The sequence below is a fragment of the Andrographis paniculata genome, unplaced genomic scaffold (genome assembly GCF_009805555.1).
Source record: "Andrographis paniculata isolate CXL003 unplaced genomic scaffold, ASM980555v1 Contig32END, whole genome shotgun sequence".
NCBI lineage: Eukaryota > Viridiplantae > Streptophyta > Magnoliopsida > Lamiales > Acanthaceae > Andrographis > Andrographis paniculata.
In genome coordinates this window covers 2,239,098-2,262,578 of record NW_026137565.1, presented here as the reverse complement: position 1 = coordinate 2,262,578, position 23,481 = coordinate 2,239,098, and the positions used below count along the sequence as shown (strand labels likewise).

The window sequence follows — 23,481 nt, the reverse complement described above, 5'->3', positions numbered from 1 at the left end:
ACATTATAAGTGAGTTTATATATTAATGCTCGATGACCTATTCATTAGGTACGTCATCATTAGAACTAGATGGTGGAAGTTGATTTTGTTCTGATTTAGATGAGCTCGAAAAGTAAAATTTCTTTTTCCATTAGGTCAGATTCGTCCGACTCATCAATCGGAATCCATTCCCGCCATCTGTTGAGGCCAAATACAATTGTTGTGACACCCCAGTCTGCTTAACTCTAGAGCTCTTTAAGTAGGGCTTCCAAAAAGGAATGTGAGCATTATTGACATGAGTAGTCTATGTAATCTATTTAATTATTATTCAACCTCAGATGGCCTGGAAAAGGCTCATCTACGGGAGTTGGCCTACCACTGGCCCAACTCTAAGGGTATTACAATTGCTCCCCCTCAGTGGGTTGTTCAATGCTGCAAGTATCAACAACTACATCTTGGTAGGTGGCTGGTTTTGAGCCATTTTCAACAATTTCACTACCCACATCGATCCAACCTTGCAATTCGATATGACATATTGCCAAGCAATCAACTCTATCCCTCTTCATACTTGAGAATGAAAGAGATATAACACTTACGTTGCTTGCATCGCATGTATGAACAGTTCATAAGTTTGAAGTCTTCTCTTTTTATTGACTTCGACCATGTTGTATTTCTCATTTTTTAGTCCCAATCCCTGGCAGTGGATCATGCCAATCACAATTGAAAAAAACACAACGCTTGATCGGTAGTGATGGAAACTTAACCTCTAAAATCTCCTTGATATGTCTGCAGTACTCTAAACGATCGCAATCCACACACATTCCACTATTATAGGAGGCCTTCTTAGTACAATATTTTTTAGTGAAAACGGTATTCATTGATGAAGCATGTATTATGTCTACTCACCTCCACTAACGGACCATGCACAATGTCCTTGTATACTTTTAGTATATTATCTTGTTCCTTGACCTACGATGTTAGTGAAAATAATTATCACGAATATTTAAAAAGATCTTAATGTTCTCAAAATTTTTGTAAACACACACATATCTGGTGAACCAGGGGGTGAAATTTGTTTAAATTTGTGAAGCAACTTTGATGTCGGAAGTTGAGGGACATTCTCGCCTTAACGCTTCCTCAAGAAATCTACGTAAATAGATCGATAAAATTGGTTAGGCCACCCATTTTTTAGTCTAAGTGGAAAATCAAACCTACATAGAAAAACTTACGAAATAAATGCATCGCATTCAGGAACGTTGAGTAGAAAGTAAGTACAGAGTTTAAGAAACAATAGTATTTTGATTATAGTTAGTAATAAAAATAATGTAAATACAATTTTACCCTTATTTTTGGTGTAAAAATAATGATGTGATGTAAAAAAAAGTGTGGTTCATAGTTAAAAAAAAAAAAGAATTACTTTATAATTGGACAATTCAAAATAAAAATATGCATTTTTTGTGAATGGACAAAGAGAGTATTTCTAAAATTTAACATTTTATTTATTTTTTGATTGTTTTTTATAAAAGTGGGTCATACTAAAAATTATTTACAAAGTTATATTTTATCTCATACTGATTTCAACAACAAACAAAATTCGTAATTATTATTATAAAATATGATAGTTTATATTAATTTATATATATATATTAGCTTTATGGTTTAGGGTAAAAAATAATGTAAATTTAACATGTAATATTAGGTTAATAATCGAGCAACTCATAGCCTGTAATTCCATACCTATGGTAATCTATAGTGACAAATTTCACTGCCACTATCAACAATAATATATATACACATGGAACTGATGTTCTTCAATATTGCTCTTTCTTTTTAAGTTGATCAAAATTAACAAAAAAATAAAAAAAATTGAGTGATTACAAATAATAAATAAACTAACATTCTTACATGATTATTATTGTTATTAGGATCCACAAATGCATCATTTAAATCCATCTATGAGGCAACTAGAGAATTTGAAACTTTGCTCCAACTCTTTTGTAGTCACTATAGGGCATAATTATATAGTCCTTAATTCATCAACACATAAAAATAAATAAATAACTAAATAAAATACTTATTACAGCAGCCTTTAGGCCCCCTAAAATGGATTAAAATCAATAGATTACTTTAGTAGAAAGTTGTCTTGACAAGCTCTTGATTGTGCATTTTTCTTAATAATGCTATCATCAACTGTCAATACAGTCAAGGTCCTTCACCTGCAACCTTTCCTGTTTATCCAATTTTATGTTAGGTAAATTATATAACACCTCCTTATGTTTTAGTACAAATGCATAAAACACTCTGTATTTTATTTATTGTGTGAAACCCCCTTATGTTAATGTAAAATTTACACGAAATATTTTTTTCGTCAAAACTGATATTTGATTGTAAATATAAACTCAATAATACAAGTTTTATACAAATAAAATATCTTAATTAATTTTTGTAGACATATTGTTATCTGATTTTTCTTTCATTTTATAGTTTTTTTAGACATATTGTTATCTGATTTTTACAAAAGTTATAATGATCATTTATTTATTTATTTATTTTATTCAAAAAATTATTTAAGATATTTTACCTTTTTAATTTTTATAAAATTTGCATAATTTAGATCTGTATTGAGAATCAAACATTAGCTTTGGACGACGAAGGTGTTTCGTGCAAACTTTACATTAACATAAGGGGATTTCACGCAATAAATAAAATACATGGTATTTTTTGCATTTTTAGTAAAACATAAGGGTGCGCTATATAATTCACCCTTTTATGTTTAATAATGGCAATAAGACCACAGTTTTTAAAGTTGCATAATATTTGATAAGAGGAAAAAGAAAGGGTTGCACCTAAATCGAATTTAAAAAAATCATTGAGGTAGTTTGTAAACTCCCTGCAAATACGTACACTTTAAGTGTAATGTATGCATCTTCTATACGTGCTATTGGTAAAAAAAAAACCTAATGAAACACCAAACCGAATCAGCAATCATACTGACGTTCAATGAATTGAAAACAGTCCTTTAAACTTCTAAACAAATGCACTATCAACAACAATAATGATAGAAGCTTCAATAATTTCACAACAATAATAACATCAATATTAAAACAACAAGAAGAGTCTAGATTACATACACAACTAGTAGGTTTCTTACTTACATACGCAACTACGAGAGTATTATCCAAAAGTAAGCATAGAGAATCACAAACAATGCACTAAAGTACTTTTCTACAACAAAAATCGTTCTTGCAAGATGCTGGTCTTGTCACCTTAAGAACAAGCACACAAGGATTACCATACATACTAAATTATTCAATACTATCATGTAATATAGCATAGAGATTTCCTCAATTCGATGTTTCTTTATGTTGCACGAAAATGAACACCGAATTTCATTATTTGCACATGGATGAGCTGAAGTTGCACTACCGTCGCCTTTCTAAGAATATTTTTTATTATTCGTATGAAAACTGCGGTTTGGGCTTCGAGCCTCAACGTCTGCCCAAATAAACCAATTGTCACAAGGTTCTCACTTGAAATACCTTCTTCTTGGAATTTTTTTTTTTTTTTTTTGTTTCTTGATATCTTAACGAAACTCTCTCTACCACAATGACATATTGGCGCCATTGAAGTTGTATAGATATAAACTTTACAAAAATAAATACGTACAAAATAAGATTAACATGAACATGAACTAAGAATAACACAACCTTAAGACATATAAAAGTGCATTACGATACAAAATCGATGTCAAAGCTCTTTCCATTTAGGAAAAACCCAATGTCAAACACAAATTTTTCATACTAATTAATTCTACCAATTTTTTGTAAAACAACTGTGGACTATATTGTCTTTTTCTTCGGTGTAGTTTTCTCTTTTGCAAACCAAAAGACCAAAATCATCTACTTAACTGCACTTCCCTTAAGGTGTTTTTTATTATAGATAGTATTTCATGTTCACAAATATCTATAACCACTTACAATCATGGATTAACTTTGCCCAAAATAATCTAGCAAATGGACAACATACTCCGATAAATAACTTCTCAATTCAATAGGTATAAAGAAAGCCAATCAATATATTTAACACAAATAATGATAAATACAAACAATAAGGGACCCGCAAAATGAACAAGAAACCTACTGTTGACAATAAAAAACAAAAAAAAAAAACAAAAAGATTGCAAGAAACAAATAAATTTATCTTGTATCCTCTAATATATTAGACCCATATTAATTTACTTTGGATTGTCAACCCAATGTATTCAATACTCACAAATGTAGACATATACAAAGTTTTGTTTACTTAAGTGTTTTACCAGATTTTTACTATTTAATTTCCCAATTTTCTTCTAAAAACATCAAATGTAACACTCTTTTTCAATTCAAAACATCCACCATTATTTCACCTAAGAAGCATCACACAAAGGAAAAAATAAATAAATAATACAATAGTTAAACAAATCCTTGTTGAATTTGAGTTGATTAGTATAACAAAAGTACATAGAAGCAAATATTGATTCTCCCAATTCATTTGTTTTTTGGAAATTGCAGTCTAGAACAAAATGTTTCTATAAACATCACACATAGCACATAGATGCAGTATAACAAAAAGTTAGAGAAGCAAATATTGATTCTCCCAATCCATTTGTTTTTTGGAAATTGCAGTCTAGCACAAAACGTTTCTATAAACATCACACATAACACATAGATGCACACCTATTTGATTCAATTTTCCAAAGTAAATTAATAGATAACTGCATTTTGAAATGACCCACAATGCACCACGTTAAGATAATAAATGAAAGGAAACTATCAAGATTAAAAACAGTTAGTTGGCTAATAGAGTTAATTTACAATTTGTTTCCTATAAAACATCCATAAGTAATATAAAATAAAAGCCTAGTATAAAGCACCCACATTTTGCAAACGTTCTCAAATGGCACGGAATAAATACCACCACGGTTGAATTTAAACTGCCTACAAAAAATTGATTCGCTAGATCAACCAACAACAACCTTAATTATAAATTTTCTAAACAAACAGATCTAGAAAAACACTCAAATGTGACAACTCAAAATCGGAGTAATAGCCGCTCTCATTCGGAAGAATTCTAACCGTAATGGGATACCATTCCAATTTCTACCAATCTACATGTACAACATACTTGGAAAAAACGGTTTAACGTAGAAATATATTTGTTGCACCTCTTCTTCAAACCTCAATTTCAACTAAAAATGATTGGAAGACGAACACAAAATACTCAGCTCTCAAAGACAAAATTAAACTTAAAATTGATAAGTAGGGAGATGAAGAAGAAAAAATTGAGCAAAATTAGTTGATTTTCTTACCGGAGTTCGATCGGCCTGTTGGACACGACTCGCTCGTAACCGATGTTTGGATCTCCTAGAGAGGAGGGGTGCATCTCGAAAATAAACCCAGTGTGTGGCATTATTTAATTTTCTTATGACTGCATAATTTTGCTCTGACACGTGTGTAACACGTGATGAATCAAGGCTATTTTTAATTTTATTATTTTGTTGCTCTAAATTAAAATAATTAATTAATTTAATAAAAAATTTAAACTATAAATTATAAAATTTAAAATACGATTAAAAAAACAAATTATATGAGATACACGAAAATAAAAAATATAGACAAATTATATGAAAAAATTGCAATAAATATCATGTACTATGACCAATTATCACTCTTGTCTTTTAATTATCACCTGACAAAATATATTTTTTCATGGTGACAATTAAAAGGAAAAAGTAATATTTGTCCAATTTTGAATCTAAAAATTAGTTTACATTTTTTTAGCGTTTTGGCTTTTTGGGCTCTAAACAACCTTGGACTTACAAAAAATTTCGCTAGTTTGGTTCGTATACTTGTTTCAAATGAACCGTTCGAATTTCATTCAATTATTTGTCTAAAAATTGACTTATATTTTTTTAACGTTTAGGGTTTTTAAGCCGCAAAATGACCTCGAATTAACAAGAACATATTATTGGTTAATTCGTTTGGTCTTTTCAGATTAATCGTGCAAATTCCGTCTAATTGCGAGTTTAAAAATAGGTTTATATTTCGTTTGATTGTTTCAAGTTCCGTTCTATTCAATCTCTAAAATAAGTTCACATATTTTTGTGTGTTTAGGGTTTTTAGGGCCCTAAACGACCTCGGATGGACAAAATAGTATCACTGGTTGGTTTGTTTGGTTGTTTTTTATGAAACATGCGAATTTTCTCTAATTCCAAATTTAAAAATGGTTTTACGTTTTTTTTAGCGTTTATAGTTTTTAGGGCTCTAAATTACTTCGAATTGACAAAACAATATCACTGGTAAGCTTTTTTGGTCTGTTCGGATTAATTTGTGAATTTTGTGTAATACTGAGTATGAAAATAGGTGTATATTTTTTTATCATTTAGGATATTTAGGGCCTTAAATGACATCGGATAGACAAAATAATATTATTAGTTAATTATTTTGCTCGTTTCAAATTAATCATGTTAGTCTCGTGTAATTTTAAGTCTAAATATGGGTTTTATTTCGAGTAATTATATTATTGTCTTTGAATTGTCACCCTGAAAAAAAAAAAAAAAATCGCACAAGTGTTATTTTTTCATAATTTTCATCATTCGTAGCACAATTCCACTCTGTGTGTCTGAGATTGTATCCGTTGTAAACTTCATGCGCGGCTAGAGGACAAAAATAACGAAAAAATGACATATGTTAAAAATATTTTTCCAAGATAATAATAAAAAAACAAGAATAATAATTGATCATAAATATTAGATATTTATGAAAAAAGTTTCCAAATTATATAGGACGTTAAAAGTATTATTTTAGTATTTCTCGTCATTTTAGAAATATTTTTATTTATTTTTCTAAATTATAGGATTATTTTTATTATAAAAAATAATAATTACTATTATCTATTTTTATTTAAACGTAAGACTCGTATTTAAATACATGATCACAAATTTGAATGAAATAAGATGTATTTTTTTTCTGTTTGAGAGTAAATTTTTCATTTGATTTTTTAACGTGGATTAAAGTGAATTAGTATTTTATAGATATATAGTATAATAAAATAGTGTAATATTTATTTTATCTTTAATATTAAAATAAAAATAATGTAAAAAGTAAAAAATATTGATACTTTGATATTGAGAGTTGTTGTTATTATTTAAAAAAATAATAATAATAATAAGTTTTATTTGAACAGACTAAAATGGTAAAATATGAAATTTACTTTTGGACGGAGTGAGTATTATATATTGATAATACTTCATTAGCCACTCAATTATGTGTTCAAATATTTGAGCATGAATTTTAATAAAAATAGATAATTATTGATTTTTTTTATCTTTTATAATAAGAAAATATAAAAATTAATAATATCTTCGTCCGGCTGTAAGAGTCTCATTTATTTTTTTTGTGTTGATCTTTGAATATTAATTATTATATCAAAATGTAGTACAAATTAAGAAAAAATTACAAAAGTATTTCCTCTAGTGTCTTATAATACTAATAGAATAATATTTGTACAAAAAATTGTAGAAATATAAAGATATTCGTAATATTAAGTAGAATAAAATAAAAGGTAAATGTGACCCTTGGAGACAAACGGAAGGATTATTTTTTTTATAAGAAAATAAGAATATTATTTTTATAATAATTCAAAAAAATAAGAATAAATTTAAATAAAGAAAAAAATTGTTTTTAAAAAAATTATATTTCCTCCGTTTCAGCGAATTTGTCCACTTTAGTTGAGCACAGAGTTTTAGGTATTATGTAATTAGTAAGTAATTGACAAGTGTATTAGTTACAATAATTATGATATAATAAAATTATTTATAGATTAAGATTAAAATAACTAAATAGTTTAATTAAAATAAAAAATTATAAATTATGAATTTTAAAATATGATAAAAGTGTATGATTATATTTCCAAAATGAGAAATGAAAAATTATGTGTGACCGACGGAAATAGAAAAAGTGAACAAACTATGAAAAACGGACGAAGTATTAAATAGGAAAAATAACGGATTTGTTTGTTTAGTGTTTCGATTTGAATTTTTTTTTATAGGAAGTATAAAAATTCAGAGCAAAAAATAATATTTATTATTAAATATTAATTTTTGTGAAATGATAAAATGTATATTAAAAATCGTGTTAAAAAAAAGTAACGGGTGAACAAACCCAACATAAAATTTTTCTGTAATTTTCAAAATTTATTGAAAACTTCTAAACTTTTTTATTACTTACTCATAATTCCAACAATATTGCATAAAGAATTATATTATCTATGTCCGGCTCTAAGGATCTCATTTAGTGTGTTGATATTTGAATATTTATTATTATATTAAAACATAATATAAATAAAAAAAAGAATTGCAAAAATAATACATTAGTTTCTTATAATACTAATAAAATGAAATTATACAAATATAAAAATATTTTTAATATTAAATATAATAATATAAAAGATAAATACGAGTCTCGGAGAATAATTGAATATTTGTTAATACTTAGGGTGTATTTTTTTGGGGGTTTGGATTTTAAATTGGGATTTGAATAGTAAAAATTTTAAATTTGAATAGTTATATGATGTGATATAAATAGGTGTTGATGTGATATTTTGAATGTAAAATTGATTTTTAGTATAATATAAAAAATAAAAAATAGGTGTTTGATTTGAATTTTTTGAGGAGAAAAAATTGAATGAATAGTAAAAATCTAATCCAATCCCCCAAACAAACACACCCTTAATAGTTATTGTAATTCATGTACCTATATACAACTACTCCCCAGATAATTTCGTTATTATAAAAATTTTCAAAATTTCAAAATTTTTCTAAACCCTTCTAGAACGGGGTGGAACTATTACTCCCCCTCCGTCCCATATAATATGGATGTATTATTGTAGACACGAAAATTTAGATAAAGTATAATTAATAAGTAATTAAAAAGTATATTAGTAAAAATAATTATTATTTAGTAAAAATAATTATAGATTAAGATTAAGATAAGTAAATAATTTAATTAAAATTAAGAAAATTATAAAATTTAAAATTTAAAATGCGATTAAAGTGAATAATTATATTTTCAAAAATAAAAAGTACAAGTTATGTGAAATTAACGAAAATATAAAATATGAACAAATTATATGAGAGGAGGGAGTATAGTATTAATGACACGCACAGAGTGAGTAGAGTCGAAATAAATACTCCATGAAATTACACCACATCAATCAATTCGCATGACAACATTGGGCAGCCTTACTTTTACATTTTCCAGCTACACAAACAAAAGGCTGTAATAGTATATACATACAAGATCTATAACATAATTTATTCATAATAAACAAAAGATCATATAAAATACTATTCCCTTCGTCCAATTAGAAAGTATACATATTTTTATTTTGGAACGTTCAATTACAAAATAAATATTTCATTAAATACCTCATTTTTTTTTCACAAATATCTTTAATTTACATCACATCATACTTTTACATTGAAAAAGTAACACCAAAAATGTCACTATATTACTTTTAACTATCCACTATAATTAAAATATTATTATTTTTTAAACACCGTGCCAAAAGTAAATATTTACTTTGTGTGTGGATGGAGGGGGTATTTTTTTAAAAAAAATATTCAATGAATATTTAAAGGAAAAAATCAATTTTGGTCTTAATATAATCAAAATTTATCAATTTTGGTCTCAATATAATAAGCTATCAATTTTAGTTCCATTATAAATAATTTCAATCAATTTTGGTCGTACCGTTAAAAAACGAACGGAAATTGCTGACGTGAACGTAACGGAGTTGACTGGCAGCTGACCTGGAAACTACATGACCATGTACAATTATACACGGCCGTGTATATTCTGTTTTGGTATAAAATTTTGTTTTCTTTCTATATTTTTTTAAAAAAAATATTTTGAATTTAGAAAAGTTGATTAGTTAAAATGAAAAAAAAAATAAATAATTACATACTAATTCTAATATAATTAAAATGTATCAATGTTATTTCAAATATAAAAATTACATGATATGTGTTTTTGAAAAATTTTGCCTAAAATTCTATTATTCATCCAAAATTTTTCACTTACAAACATCCAATTATACAACTATTTTTTTATTTTTGCATATTATAGTATTAAAAATTAATTTTACATTTCAATACAAATTATATATGTCTACATTGAAATTGTTTCAAATTGTATTCAAATGTAAAATAAATTTTTAATACTGACCTCAGGTCACCTGCCATACATGGTTAACCTAGTGTGACTTTTCCGTCTGGTCTGCAGAGTATTAGATTTGACCGAAAAATTATTCAATATGAACTTTCGAATAGCGACTGCGGATTCCACGGGAATAAAATAGGATATATTTGGGTTGGAGTGAATTTACGACCACGACTTTGAAATAATGCTTTCTTCTAGAACCGTAAATCAATGCGCCTATCAGCCACTTGCAACATACTTATCCTTATTTTCTTAGAACCCTTTTTGTGTTATAAAAAATAAAACAAAATAAATATAACAATAAGATCATAAAATATGGCCGAGCAAGGCTTATATAAATATAATATACTTCCTTCGTCTCCAATTTATCTATTCATTTGCTTTTTACACGGAGTTTTAGAATATTAGTATTATATTGGGATAAAGTAAAAATAAAGGTAAAAAGACTAAATTAATCATATTAGTATTGTATGATATAAAGGTAATAACATTTGTGTAATATATTGTAAATTAGAAGGATATTTGTAATATTAGGTAGATAATACAATTACTAAAAAAGAAAACAGATACTTTATTATAGAATGGACTAAAATAAAAAAATAGATAAATTGTTAAAAAACGAAAGAAGTATATAATATATGCAATATATAGAATATATAGATAGTAGATGTATAGATATATGTAAAGGTGTGTGTATTTAATATTAAAAGAGAGAGAAAGAGAGATCAGTGAGACAGAGTATAGAGGAGAGAGTAAAGTCATTGGTCCCATTAGTTCAATTTACAGTCTGTTTGTTTAAATGATTTTTTAATATTATTACTATTCATTAAATTTATTTTTCTCTAAAAATAGTAAATTAAATAACTAATTTTTATTTGTTATATTCTACTAAAAATTAATATTATATTTAAAATATCACATCAAAAGATCATGAGTAAAGAAAAATTTTGGTGGAATATGTTTCATTATAATTTTTTTAACATCTATCTCCCTTGATATATCCTCCTTTCAATTGCGCTATACAAACTGCATTATTTTCGTATAAAATAATAGGAGGATTATAATTTTCAGATCTCAAATCACAATTCTTTAAAATGTGGTGAGTCATTAATCTTAACAAGATATATTTTCGACTAGCCTCATAAATTGCTATTAATTCAAGATGATTTAAAGATGTTACAGCTAATATTTGTTAGTGTATCTCCAGAATACCACTGTACCACCCAAGATAAATATATAGTCATGCAGGTCAGAAAGATACCAAACGTCTGCATATTCAATCAATTCATATCGAGAATTCCTTGAATATAATAAACCGAGATCAATTGTTCCTTGAAAATACCGAAAAATATGTTTAATGCCTTTCTAATGTCGTTGTGTTGGTATTGGACTAATCTTGCTAATAAATTTACAACAAATGTTATGGTTGGTCTTGTATCGTTCACCATATACATTAGTGCGCAAATAGCACTTAAATATAGTACTTTAGGACCAATTGCTTCATTACTCTCTTCTTTTGGTCTAAAAGGATCATTAATATGATTGAGAGTTCTAACAAACATCAGAGTACTTAATAAATATAATTTATCCATTGCAAACCATTTCAATACCCAGAAGGGTATATACATATTTATGGATTAAAATTTCATTTTTTAAGTGTAGGCCAAAACAGAATTTTATTTTTCCAAAATCCTCAATTTCAAATTCATTTTTCAAGTATTTAGTAGCTTTTTGGAGCTCTTCGAAAGTTCCAATTAAGTTGAAGTCGTCCACATGAACAACTATGATAACAAATTTTGTACCATTTTTTTTTTATAAAAATACATGGACAAACAAAATCATTAGTATATCATTTTTTATCAATGATTACTGAGACGATTGTACCACATGCGACTAGATTGCTTGAGCCATACGAAAAGTTTTGTAATTTAATAGAATAAAATTGTTTTGGCTTTGATTTGTATGCATCAGGTATACAAAATCCTTCAGGATTTTTCACGTAGAAATCACTATCCAATTAGCCATATAAATAGACAGTTACGACGTCTATCAGACACATACCCAAATTTTCATGAACTGCAAACAGATAAGAATATTATTCTATCAATTACTGGAGAATACGTTTCATTATAATCAATTTCTGATATCTGTGAAAAACTTTGGGCTATAAACCTTGCTTTATACCTGGCAATTTTATTATTCTCATTTCGTTTTTGAACAAATACTCATTTATAACCAATAGGCTTAACACATTTAGGTGTTTGAACAATGGGTCCAAAAAATTTCTGTTTTGCTAGTGAATTTAATTTATATTGGATCCCATCTTTCTATTTTTGCCAATATTTTCTTTTCCGACATTCATTGCCCTTGTTACCTTAAAGGTACATATATTGCGAAAAAAAAAAAAAAAAAAGGTACATATATTGCGTACCTTGAAGGTATATACTGCCACTTGATTCGGAGACGAACGTCGTTTTATCTTTAGAAATGTTGCGCCACAAACTTGAGGCACTACCGGCGCGTATTCATTTTTACGGAAAGTTCGACCTCGACTCAAGATGATATCGAATTTATTTTGATAAATTATTGCGATTATCGAATTTATTTTGATAAAATTATTTTGATATCGAATTTAGTTTGATAATTATATTCTTACATTATAATATTATTATTATATTTATAAGATACACAACTTGCATTCAAAAAAAAAAAAAGAACTTTATAGGATAAAAGTATTTTTACATGGGACATGATCTTTAATTCCAACAGGTCTCCAAAGTCCCGAAATAATGGTCATCCATTCAATACAAAATATTATTATGGTTAAAAAATTCCCGAAATAAATTCAAGTCGCTCACCGGCATAGGGAGAGTGATGCGTACGCTCACCTTGCTGGAGAGGAATTGAAGAGGGAGCTGTTTTTGTATATGATGTCATCGTCAACCACTTTCGCATCCGCAGGGATCGCCACATATCCCAAATTCTTCTTTGCGGCGGAAATCTTGTCGTTTTTGACATCATCGGAAGAAAAAACATCTTCATACCCAAATCGGTGGCCAGAGAACAAAGCCCAAATAAGATACATGACTTCCGCAGTTAGAATGCAGTAAAAACAAAGCTCAAAATACTCGAACCAACACACATTACAACATACTCGAGCCAACACACGTGACTTGGATTGCATCCAAGTCGATTACCCAAAAGCGCAACAGAAAATAAAAAATAGAAACAAACACCGCGTCGGGATCGGCCAACCTTTACAACGGAAAGGGCGCATTGTAGCCAGCCTAATACCATGAGACAATTCTAAAGTCATCTGTATCTTACCCCATAACTTGGGATTATTGTAGCCAATCATATAATTTAAAGGTAAAATAAAATTTCTCTGTACTTTTAAAATGACATATCGCCTCCTTATACTTTAAAACGTTGCATCCCCACCGCTATGAAACTTCCTTTATGTGATCAGAAGATGATTTTCTATCTTTTTTTTTTTTCATGATGAGGAGATTTCATGCAATATTTTTTTAAGTATAAGGGAACGTCATCTAATTTTTTAAAATAAAGTAAGAATTTACGCTGGGTGTATTTGTTTGGGGTTTGGATTTTGAGTTAGGATTTGAATAGTAAAAATTTTGAATTTGAATAGTTGTATGATATGATATAAATAGGTGTTGATGTGATATTTTTTAATGTAAAATTGATTTTTAGTATAATATAAAAAATGAAAAATAGGTATTTAATTTGATGTTTTTGGAGAAAAAAAAATAAAATGAATAGTATATTTAAAATCCAATCCACCAAACAATCGCACCCTAAGTGAATTGATAGCCAAAAACGCTATGTCTTATTAATCAAGTGATATTTAGTGCTTTTCAACTAAAATAAGCAAGTGTTGGATGTAAATTTATGGAGAAATAAATTTATGAAATTAATAGTAGTTACTGTCATATCCGGCTTCAATTTAGTGTGTTTGTTTGGGGGTTTGGATTTTAAGTTGGGATTTGAATAGTTGTATGATGTGATATAAATAGGTGTTGATGTGATCTTTTAAATGTAAAATTTATTTTTAGTATAATATAAAAAATAAAAAATAGGTGTTTGATTTTTAGGGAAAAAAATGGAATAAATAATGAAAATCTAATCCAATTCCCCAAACAAACACACCCCTCCGAGGAGGTCCTTCATTGTAATTTGACTTACTAATTTTGTGCTATATTTATATATAGTACGGTTGTTATACGCTAGTTTTATAAATTCTACTATTATTTGTTATGTTTCTAGTCCAAAACACTATAATATATTGGTTAGCTCGTTGATTAATAATTATCAGAATGGTGTTGATTAGTCATTATTCGATGGATTACATCTTAATCCAATAGTTAATACTACCTCCGTCCCAAATATCGTATCTGCTACACTGTAGACACGGTATTTTAAGAGGGGTGTAATTAGTAGATAATTAAAAATATATTAGTGAAAATAATTATCTTATAAAATAAATAATTATAAATTAAGATTAAAATAACTAATTAGTTTAATTAAAATTTAAGAAAAAATTTAAAATTTTAAAATGAGATTAAAGTGTATAATCATTTTTTTTAAGAAAAAGTGACATGCTACGTAGATAGAAACATGGATATGGTATGCGGGACGGAAGGAGTATTAAAATAAATAATTTTGTCTTTATCTTCATTTTCAGTTTTCCAATTTTTTCTCATTTAATGCATATAATTGATTTATTGTATGTTTTATGTTTTTTTTTTTTTCAGCATATACGCTTTAATTATATTTTAAATTTTATATTTTATTTTATTGTGCTCTTTTGAGATTACTATTATGCCATTTTGAAGTGATTTATATGCTCTTCAAATATTTTGATTGTACAATCGTAATATAATAATTATACTTTTCAGGAATTTTAATATTAAAATTTTTTGTATTTATAGATATGATTTAATTCATTGATTATAAATTATTAATTGTTTCAATATACTGAAAAAAGCCAATATAATTTAGTTAAGAGCACTGACATTAAATAATAAGATCATCCAGTACAGTAATAATAATAAGATGTACTCCAATGTCATGTTTATAGACTGATGTTTTCTGCTATTTTATAACAAATTTTGCTATCATCTCCACTATTATTAATTTTTTGTATTTTTTTTTGCAAATATAGATTGGTTAATCAGAGTGTATAGCAAAATTATAAAAGTAACCTTATTTATTAATTATTGACAATTGGATACTAAGTTCTAAAAATCAAACGGTACATATTTAATCAGCACCGTGCTCACTCTTAAACATCAATACGATAACAACAACGATTTTTCATGTCTATTAATGTACAATAGCACACTACATTAACGATAATTAATCGGAATACCAATTAATACTTATCTACAAAGCAAACACAATCATAATTTCTCATAACGTTTCGATAATCCGCAATAATTAATAATAAAAATTCCATAAAATTCAACTCTAAAAAGAACATAACCATAATTTTTTGCCAATACATATGGTAGCATAAGAATTTAAAAACAGGACCAAACACAAACACAAATTACGTGAGCACATGCCTAAAATGATAAGGGTGTAAAATCCAGTAAATGCAAGACCCAAATCCAACGGTCATAATTCAAATCATTATTCCAATCCGACGCTTCTCAACACATCCTGGAAAAACTCCACTTGCGAAGCGTACGACGACCCCTCTTCCTTCAAAACCTCTCGGCTCTTCCTCTGCATCTCCTTCACTCTCCCCCTCGCGCCGCCGTCCGCCGCCATCAACCGCCGGATCGCCGCCTCGATATCCCCCGCCGGGACAATCTCCGCCTTCTCCTGGCCAGCGATATCTATCCTGTAATCAATCCTTATCTCCTCCGCCATCCCCAACTCCCTCACCAGCTCGAATGCATTTATCTGCTGCTCTCCGTACAGCGGCAGCGCCGCCACCGGAACACCGTGCCACACGCTCTCCAGCACCGAGTTCCACCCGCAGTGCGACACGAATCCCCCCACCGCCCTGTGCGCCAGCACCGCCACCTGCGGCGCCCACCCGATAACCCGCCCCACCCCCGCCGTCCGCTCCAGAAAACCCTCCGGCAGAACCTCGCCGTAGTCGCCGTACTCGCCCGGAAGCAACGACGAGGTCGGCTTCCGCAACGACCACACGAACCTACTTCCGGAACCTTCCAGAGCCTCGGCGAATTCCCGAACCTGAGCTCCTTCGAACGCCCCCATCGTCCCGAAGCACAGAAACACCACCGACTCCTCCGGCTGATCGTCTAGCCACGTCATCAAATCGTCTACCGACGGATCGCCGGAGCCCTGATTGTCCTTCAGAATGGGTCCGATCGGGTAAACCTTTGGGTAGCTTTTGTAATGAGCGGACAGAGAATCGACGGCGTAGGATTCGAGTTCGTAGAAGGTGTTGATGAGAACTCCTTTGGCAGAGGCGAACTTCCGGAAGTATTGGAGGAAGATATCTCCGAGAGGGCTGCCGTTGACGAAGATGCGAGTAAGTACTTTGGCGGGGAGAGGCTGTGAGGCGCATCGCGAGGAGACTTGTGTGTCGGAATCCTTGTACTGTGCCAGGTCCTGATTTTGTTCGAATTTGAGTGAAACGATGTCGTAATACACGCCAAGACTGAATGCTCCAGCAGTGTAGTACACGTAGGATGGAATGCTCAACTCTTCACCTACCTGCATTACATGAGCTATCAAAATATAATCAAATATGATCGTGAGTCATAAAAAATAAAATAAAATAAATATTAATTTATTTAATAGGTCTACTTTTCTTATTTCGGTATGTTATATTTTTTTCCTTTTTTTATTTTTTAAAAAATAATACACTATAGTGTATTTTAAATTTTATAAAATATTTTTTAATCTTAATTAAGCTAATTAATTATATTATCCATAATTATTTGTTTGGTTAATAGTTGAAAATATGGTTAGAAGTTTGATTGGATGAAATTTATCTAATTGCTGGTTAGTTATTATGTAATATATAATTAAAATAAATTTAAAATGTTGTTTAAGTGTTCTAAATATTTCTAAATAAAACATACTCCTTATGTCACAAATTATATTTTCATTTGAATTGGGCATTACTTTTAATAAATACTCCATCCGTCCCAAACACTGTGCAACATTTGTGTTTGGCACAGAAATTTAGGTGAAGAGTATTAAGTATAGTAATTTGAGATAATTTAGATTTTAAGTGATGTGATTGGAGAGAAAAATGATTATTTGTGTTTTTATTTGAGTAATGTGATGAGATAAAGTGAAGTGTATATTAATATATGTGTATAAATATTTGAAAATGTTACAGTGAATTTGAGACAAATTAAAAAAAAATATTAGCATGATGTTTGGGACGAAGAGAGTATATTATTTTATTGATTGATTGGCATCATGAATGAATTAATGAGATTAAAAAAAAAAAATTATGATAAATTAACTGTATAAATAATTATAATATTTTTGTACATATATATAATGTCGAAGGTATATATTAAATATATATATATAAATTATTTATTATAAATTGATAGTGCATAAATTCAGCACCATGTCGATACTTTTTAAGGGTGTGTTCGTTTAGGGTTTGAATTTTGAGTTGTGATTTGAATAGTAAAAATTTTGAATTTGAATAGTTGTATGATATCATATAAAGAGGTGTTGATGTGATGTTTTAAATGTAAAATTGATTTTTAGTATCATATAAAAAATAAAAATTAGATGTTTGATTTGATATTTTTGGAAGAAAAAATGGAATGAATAGTGTATTTCAAATCTAATCCCCAAAACAAAAAAATAATTATATAATTTGTATTATTTAATTATAAAAATTAGAGTAATAAAATTTTAAGCATTCAACAAAAGTCCTGAAATTAAATTTTCAGCATTTAATATCATTCTTTTTTTTTTTTTCGCCAAGGGAGCCCCAATATAATATTAGAAATAAAAAATATATACTACTATTAATTTAAATATTACAACATAGAAAGTTTGTATGTAAATAAAAATATGTGAACTAAAAAAAATAAAATATGTGAACTAAATACAACTTAAAAGATGTGTGGTATTTTATATATATATATATATATAAATAAATTAATCGAATCGAAAAAAATACTTGAAGAAAAACTTGGAAGGTATAATGCAAAAAATATATGAACCATGTTTCTTTTTTTTTCTCAAATAAAAAAGATTTACTATTTACATACTTATTCAACTTAAACACTATTTAAATAAAAATTCACATAAAAAAAAAAAATCAGCTTCAAATCATCAAACAGATTAAAATTTTTACAATTTTCAGAATTATTATCCTAGGTGACGCCCAGAGCGGATGCAACATTAGGCAAGGTAGGTCAATTGACCTACCAAAAAAAAATAAAATTAATAGTACTAATTATCACTAAAATTATAAATATATTTATAAATATTAGTGCTATATTTATTTCATACACAAAAGACAACTGTAATATTCGACAAGACCACTAAAAAAATTATTAATGTCTTGCATTTTTTTCTCTTTAATAAATTTTCTCTTATAGAGATTGTAGCTACTTGCAAAATTATATGGTACTGAATTTTTAAAAGCAAAATTGATGATTTTTGAATTATTATTGGATAATTTCATTATTGATGTTCAACGTAACGAGATATTTTGAAATTTGAAGAATCTAAATGAACTTTCTATAAAAATTTGTTGAGACAAAGAAAAATGAAACACCTTTTATGAAACGTTTTTCAACAAATTATGGAATAGTATAAAAGATTAATTATTCAATAATTTTTTCGTTACTTTTCTAGAAAGAGATGTGTTTACGAAAGTTAGTATAAATATTATTGTCAACCAATACCAAAATATAAGATCTCGTTGTGAACTATTGTAGTTATTTTGATGTATTGGTGATTGTTAATTTAAAATTTTGAAGTTTTTTAATACGAATTTTTGTAAATGTATTTATTTATTTTAATTTTATTAATTTATCGACTCAGCAAATTAAAAATTCTAAATCCGCCACCGGAGGAATCATAAAGTTCTTCCAGCATTTTGTAGTACTATTCATCAAAAGTTATTTTTTCATAAAAAAATATATATTATATTAAAGTAGTATGTTTATGAAATATCACATTAAATTTATTTTTTTATTATATTTAAAATGTAAGGTTTTTAAAAGGTTTGTTGTGGAGCCATTATTTCCTACGAGCTTCTGTGATAAAGAATAATAATGTTTGGAAAAAAAAAATAATAATGTTTGGAAAAAAAAAAATAATGTTAGAATTATTGTTACACGTCCTTAATAACACGACTCTAATTCAATTTCCACTAGCTCCACCAATTAAATGATAATAAGTAGCTAAATATATCCAAATTTTTACGATTTCGATTCTGCGTTTTTTCAAAAGAAAAATACTCCATCCGTTCCATAACTAGATATTTATTACTTTTTACATATAGTTTTAGAAATATTAGTATTATATTAGAATGTAGTATGAATTAAATAGAAATGACTAAAATAATCTTTTATTAGTATGTGATATAAAGATAATGATATTTGTGTAATATATTATAAATTGTAAGGATATTTGTAATGTTAGGTAGATAGTACAATTACTAAAAAAAATGGATACTTTGTTATGAATGGAAGGAGTATATATATTTTTTTCAAATATTATTTTAATGTCCAATTTAAATCAATTTTTTCCAAACTCAACCAAAAAAAACACACTTTAAAATTATTGTTTTTTTAATACATTTATATATATATTTTTTTATTTTCTATCTATAAAGAATATATATATATATACACACTGGGCATAAGAAAGAAAGGGAGAGAGGAGAAGAAACACAGCTGTAATTAAAAAGTTAATTAATAAATAAAATTCTAAAATAAATAAAAATATATGAAAAATAAAAAAAATAATTATATTCATTTAATTAAAATTTATTAATTTTTTTATGATTTTTATCTTAGAATTTAAGCCCTGGACATGTCTCATATATAAAACTTTCTACAAATAGTATAGAGAATGGGAACAAAACCTGTCAATTCTGCAGGAACAATTGGGATAGGAAACAGTGATATTCTCTATTGGGTTTGGATAAAAATAACAATTAAAAAAATATTCTGAATATAATTTTTACTATGTTTTATTGTTTTTATTTTTTTTTTACAAAAAAATAAAATAAAATTAATTATATACTCCGTTATAACAAAAGTATCAATAAACAAATATCAAAATATTCATTAACTTTTTACAATTTTATTTTAGTTTTTTTATTTATATTTGTAAAAACAAAAATATCAATATCATTTTACATACGTCCACCTCTAATACAACTTTATATATATACATAATATATATAATACTCCCTCCGTCCCAGATACCGTGTCTGCTACACTGTAGACACGGTATTTTAGGAGTGGTGTAATTAGTAGATAATTAAGAATATATTAGTGAAAATAATTATCATATAATATAAATAATTATAAATTAAGATTAAGATAACTAATTAGTTTAATTAAAATTAAAAAAAAATTAAAGTGTAATCATTTTCTAAAAAAAGAAAATGATATGGTATGTGAGACGAACAGAAACGGCAACATAGACATGGTATCTGGGACGGAGAGAGTACATGTTTATATATTATATATAGTATTAGTATTCCAATATACGGCATTTTATGTGTTAAAAATAAAAAATGATCATTTCATTTAAAAAAATTTAATCTACTAAAAATATGTATTATTACGACATAGGGAGTATTATATAATTTTTCGATATATATATATACCTGAATAAGATTGGTGCAAAACATGTCGAGGACGAGGCCGGCTAGGCGCGAGCCGGGGACGGAAGGCTTCTCGATCAAATCGGACAATATTTGCTTGATCTTGTCGGCGCGGCTAAGGATATAGGTGAATCGGAAAGTCGGGGAGTCGGCGCCGGGGACGATATGGTCAAAAGGCAAGTCGATGAATCGGATGTCGGGGATTGTTTCTTTGATTTCGGACAACATCTTGTCTTTTTGTTCATCTCCTTTTTCAGGGAGCCTCACGATAAGGACAGTGATACTGAGACGGCAGCGCCGATCATCGCCGCCACCGCGGGCGAGGAGGAGCTTGGCGGCCTCGATGGTGGGGATGACGTGGCTCAGCCCCGGCGAGGGGATGAACACAAGCTCCGCTGCTAATTCAGACATAATAATAATAATAATAATAATAATAAAGATTACACGGAAATAGTATGGTGTCGAGTAAGAGTCGTTCTTTGCCTTTATGTGACTATATAGAAACTAGAGATGCTTTGGTGCTACAACCATTTATGGCTGCTTTTATTACTTGCACGCATATGATCCGTCGTATTAAAATAATTGAGATAATAAAATAAATAAATCTGATAATTTTTTTGTACATAAAAGATTCGTACTTGCTAAATATATTTAAACTCAATAAATCAAATAGTTACATTAACATTTTAAAATAAATAAATCTGACCAAGTTTTATACATAAAAGACTCGCACTTATTAAATATATTTAAACTTAATAAATCAAATAGTTACAGTAACCTTAAGACTCTGATACAATGTTAGATGTAGTAAATGACTATCTCACTTAAAAACTTAAATTTTTGGGATATGACATCATTTAATTATTTATTTACAAACGGGAGTCAACCAACATTGATATATAAATCTTAATAAATCAGTATAGTATTATATTAGCTGATTGTGATATACAATAAAAATATTTTGGAAGTATATAAATGAATTAATAAAGTAAGAGAAACTTTTTGAAAATTGAATGCATAAATTATAAATAAGTGCAACATTGAATGATATAAATCAAGAAGTATGAAAAAATTATTTGCAATAAAAGTGAAAAATGCATATTTGTTTGTAGACAAACAAAAAATAAAACAAAAATAAATTTGATTGACTTATCTATGGTGTTTTGACAATTAGCCGATAGCTGTTAACCGTTAGCAAATTTGATTCGTTGTTAGTTGTTAGTTGATTCGATTAGCTGGTTTGACTGGCTCATTCGATTAGCTGTCTGTATTAAAGTGTTTGGTAAAATAGCGGTTTGATATTAGTTGTTTATACGTAAAATGACAATTAAAGATATTTTATATTTTATTTTCAAAATATTTAGTTGAGTTTTTTTTTTGGGTAGATTTTTTTATAATTTTATTAATTTTAAAAATTAAAAAAAATTAGTAAGCTATTTGTTTTTATTATTTCAAAAATATTTTGTAAAGAATTAATGCAAGCTTATTGAAAAAAATATATATTTTCTTATTAGAAATAGTATAAATATAAAAGAACAAAAATTATTAACATATGTATTTTGATTAGATTAATTTTTAATTAATATATATTACATTAATATAATTTTAAATAAATATATTCATTTTTAATAAATATATTATGTGATAAAAATGATATATAATTGATTTAATAATATTAATATTTTTATATTATCTTTATTCTAAAAAATTAAAAAGAATTATAAATAAGATAATTGACATATAAAAAATTAATTATTTTAAATTTATAAATTTGAATTTATAAATTATTAGAAGAAAATAAAACTAAATAATTAATAAATAGTGTACTAAAAAAATATATGAATATATGTGAAAGAATAAATTAATTTTACTGGCAAATAAGTAATAAATGGAAAAGCTAATCTGAAATGCTGGTATATATGACTTTTTCAAAATTAACTTTTCGGATCCAATAAGCTAATTGAAAACGCTAATTTAGCCAATACTAAAATTAGCTAGTTTACTGGTCAAACAACCAAAAGCTCTTCAATAAGCTGAAAACTCTTGAAAAAATTGTTTATCAATAACCCTCCTAAAGAGTTTTTGTTACTCTCTCCCCGAGTATTTAAAAGTATCATCTATAGCATTTTTGTTCATTTTATTCAAATGTATCTTTATTTTATTATAATACAAACAATCACATACTTCCTCCGTCCCAAACACCCTGCAATATTTCATTTTTTGTTTGTCTCAAATTCACTGCAATATTTTTAAATTTAGAAATAATTAATAATATTTATATATATATATATATTAATATACACTTCACTTTATCTCATCAAATCACTCAAATAAAAAAACAAATAATCGTTTCTCTATCCAATCACATCATTTAATATTCAAATTATTTCAAATTATCATACTTAATATTCTCCACTTAAA

General features: G+C 27.5%; 1 protein-coding gene across 1 annotated transcript; it reads right to left on the bottom strand.

The window, feature by feature from the left end:
• Nucleotides 1–15,718: 15,718 nt before the first annotated feature.
• LOC127247720 (anthocyanidin 3-O-glucosyltransferase 2-like) lies at nt 15,719–21,498 on the bottom strand. The gene is made up of 2 exons (XM_051269693.1): nt 21,064–21,498; nt 15,719–16,949 (listed from the first exon to the last, which is right to left on the bottom strand). Exons 1-2 carry the CDS (start codon nt 21,469–21,471, stop codon nt 15,891–15,893), a joined length of 1,467 nt encoding a protein of 488 aa, XP_051125650.1. The 5' UTR covers nt 21,472–21,498; the 3' UTR covers nt 15,719–15,890.
• Nucleotides 21,499–23,481: the final 1,983 nt, after the last annotated feature.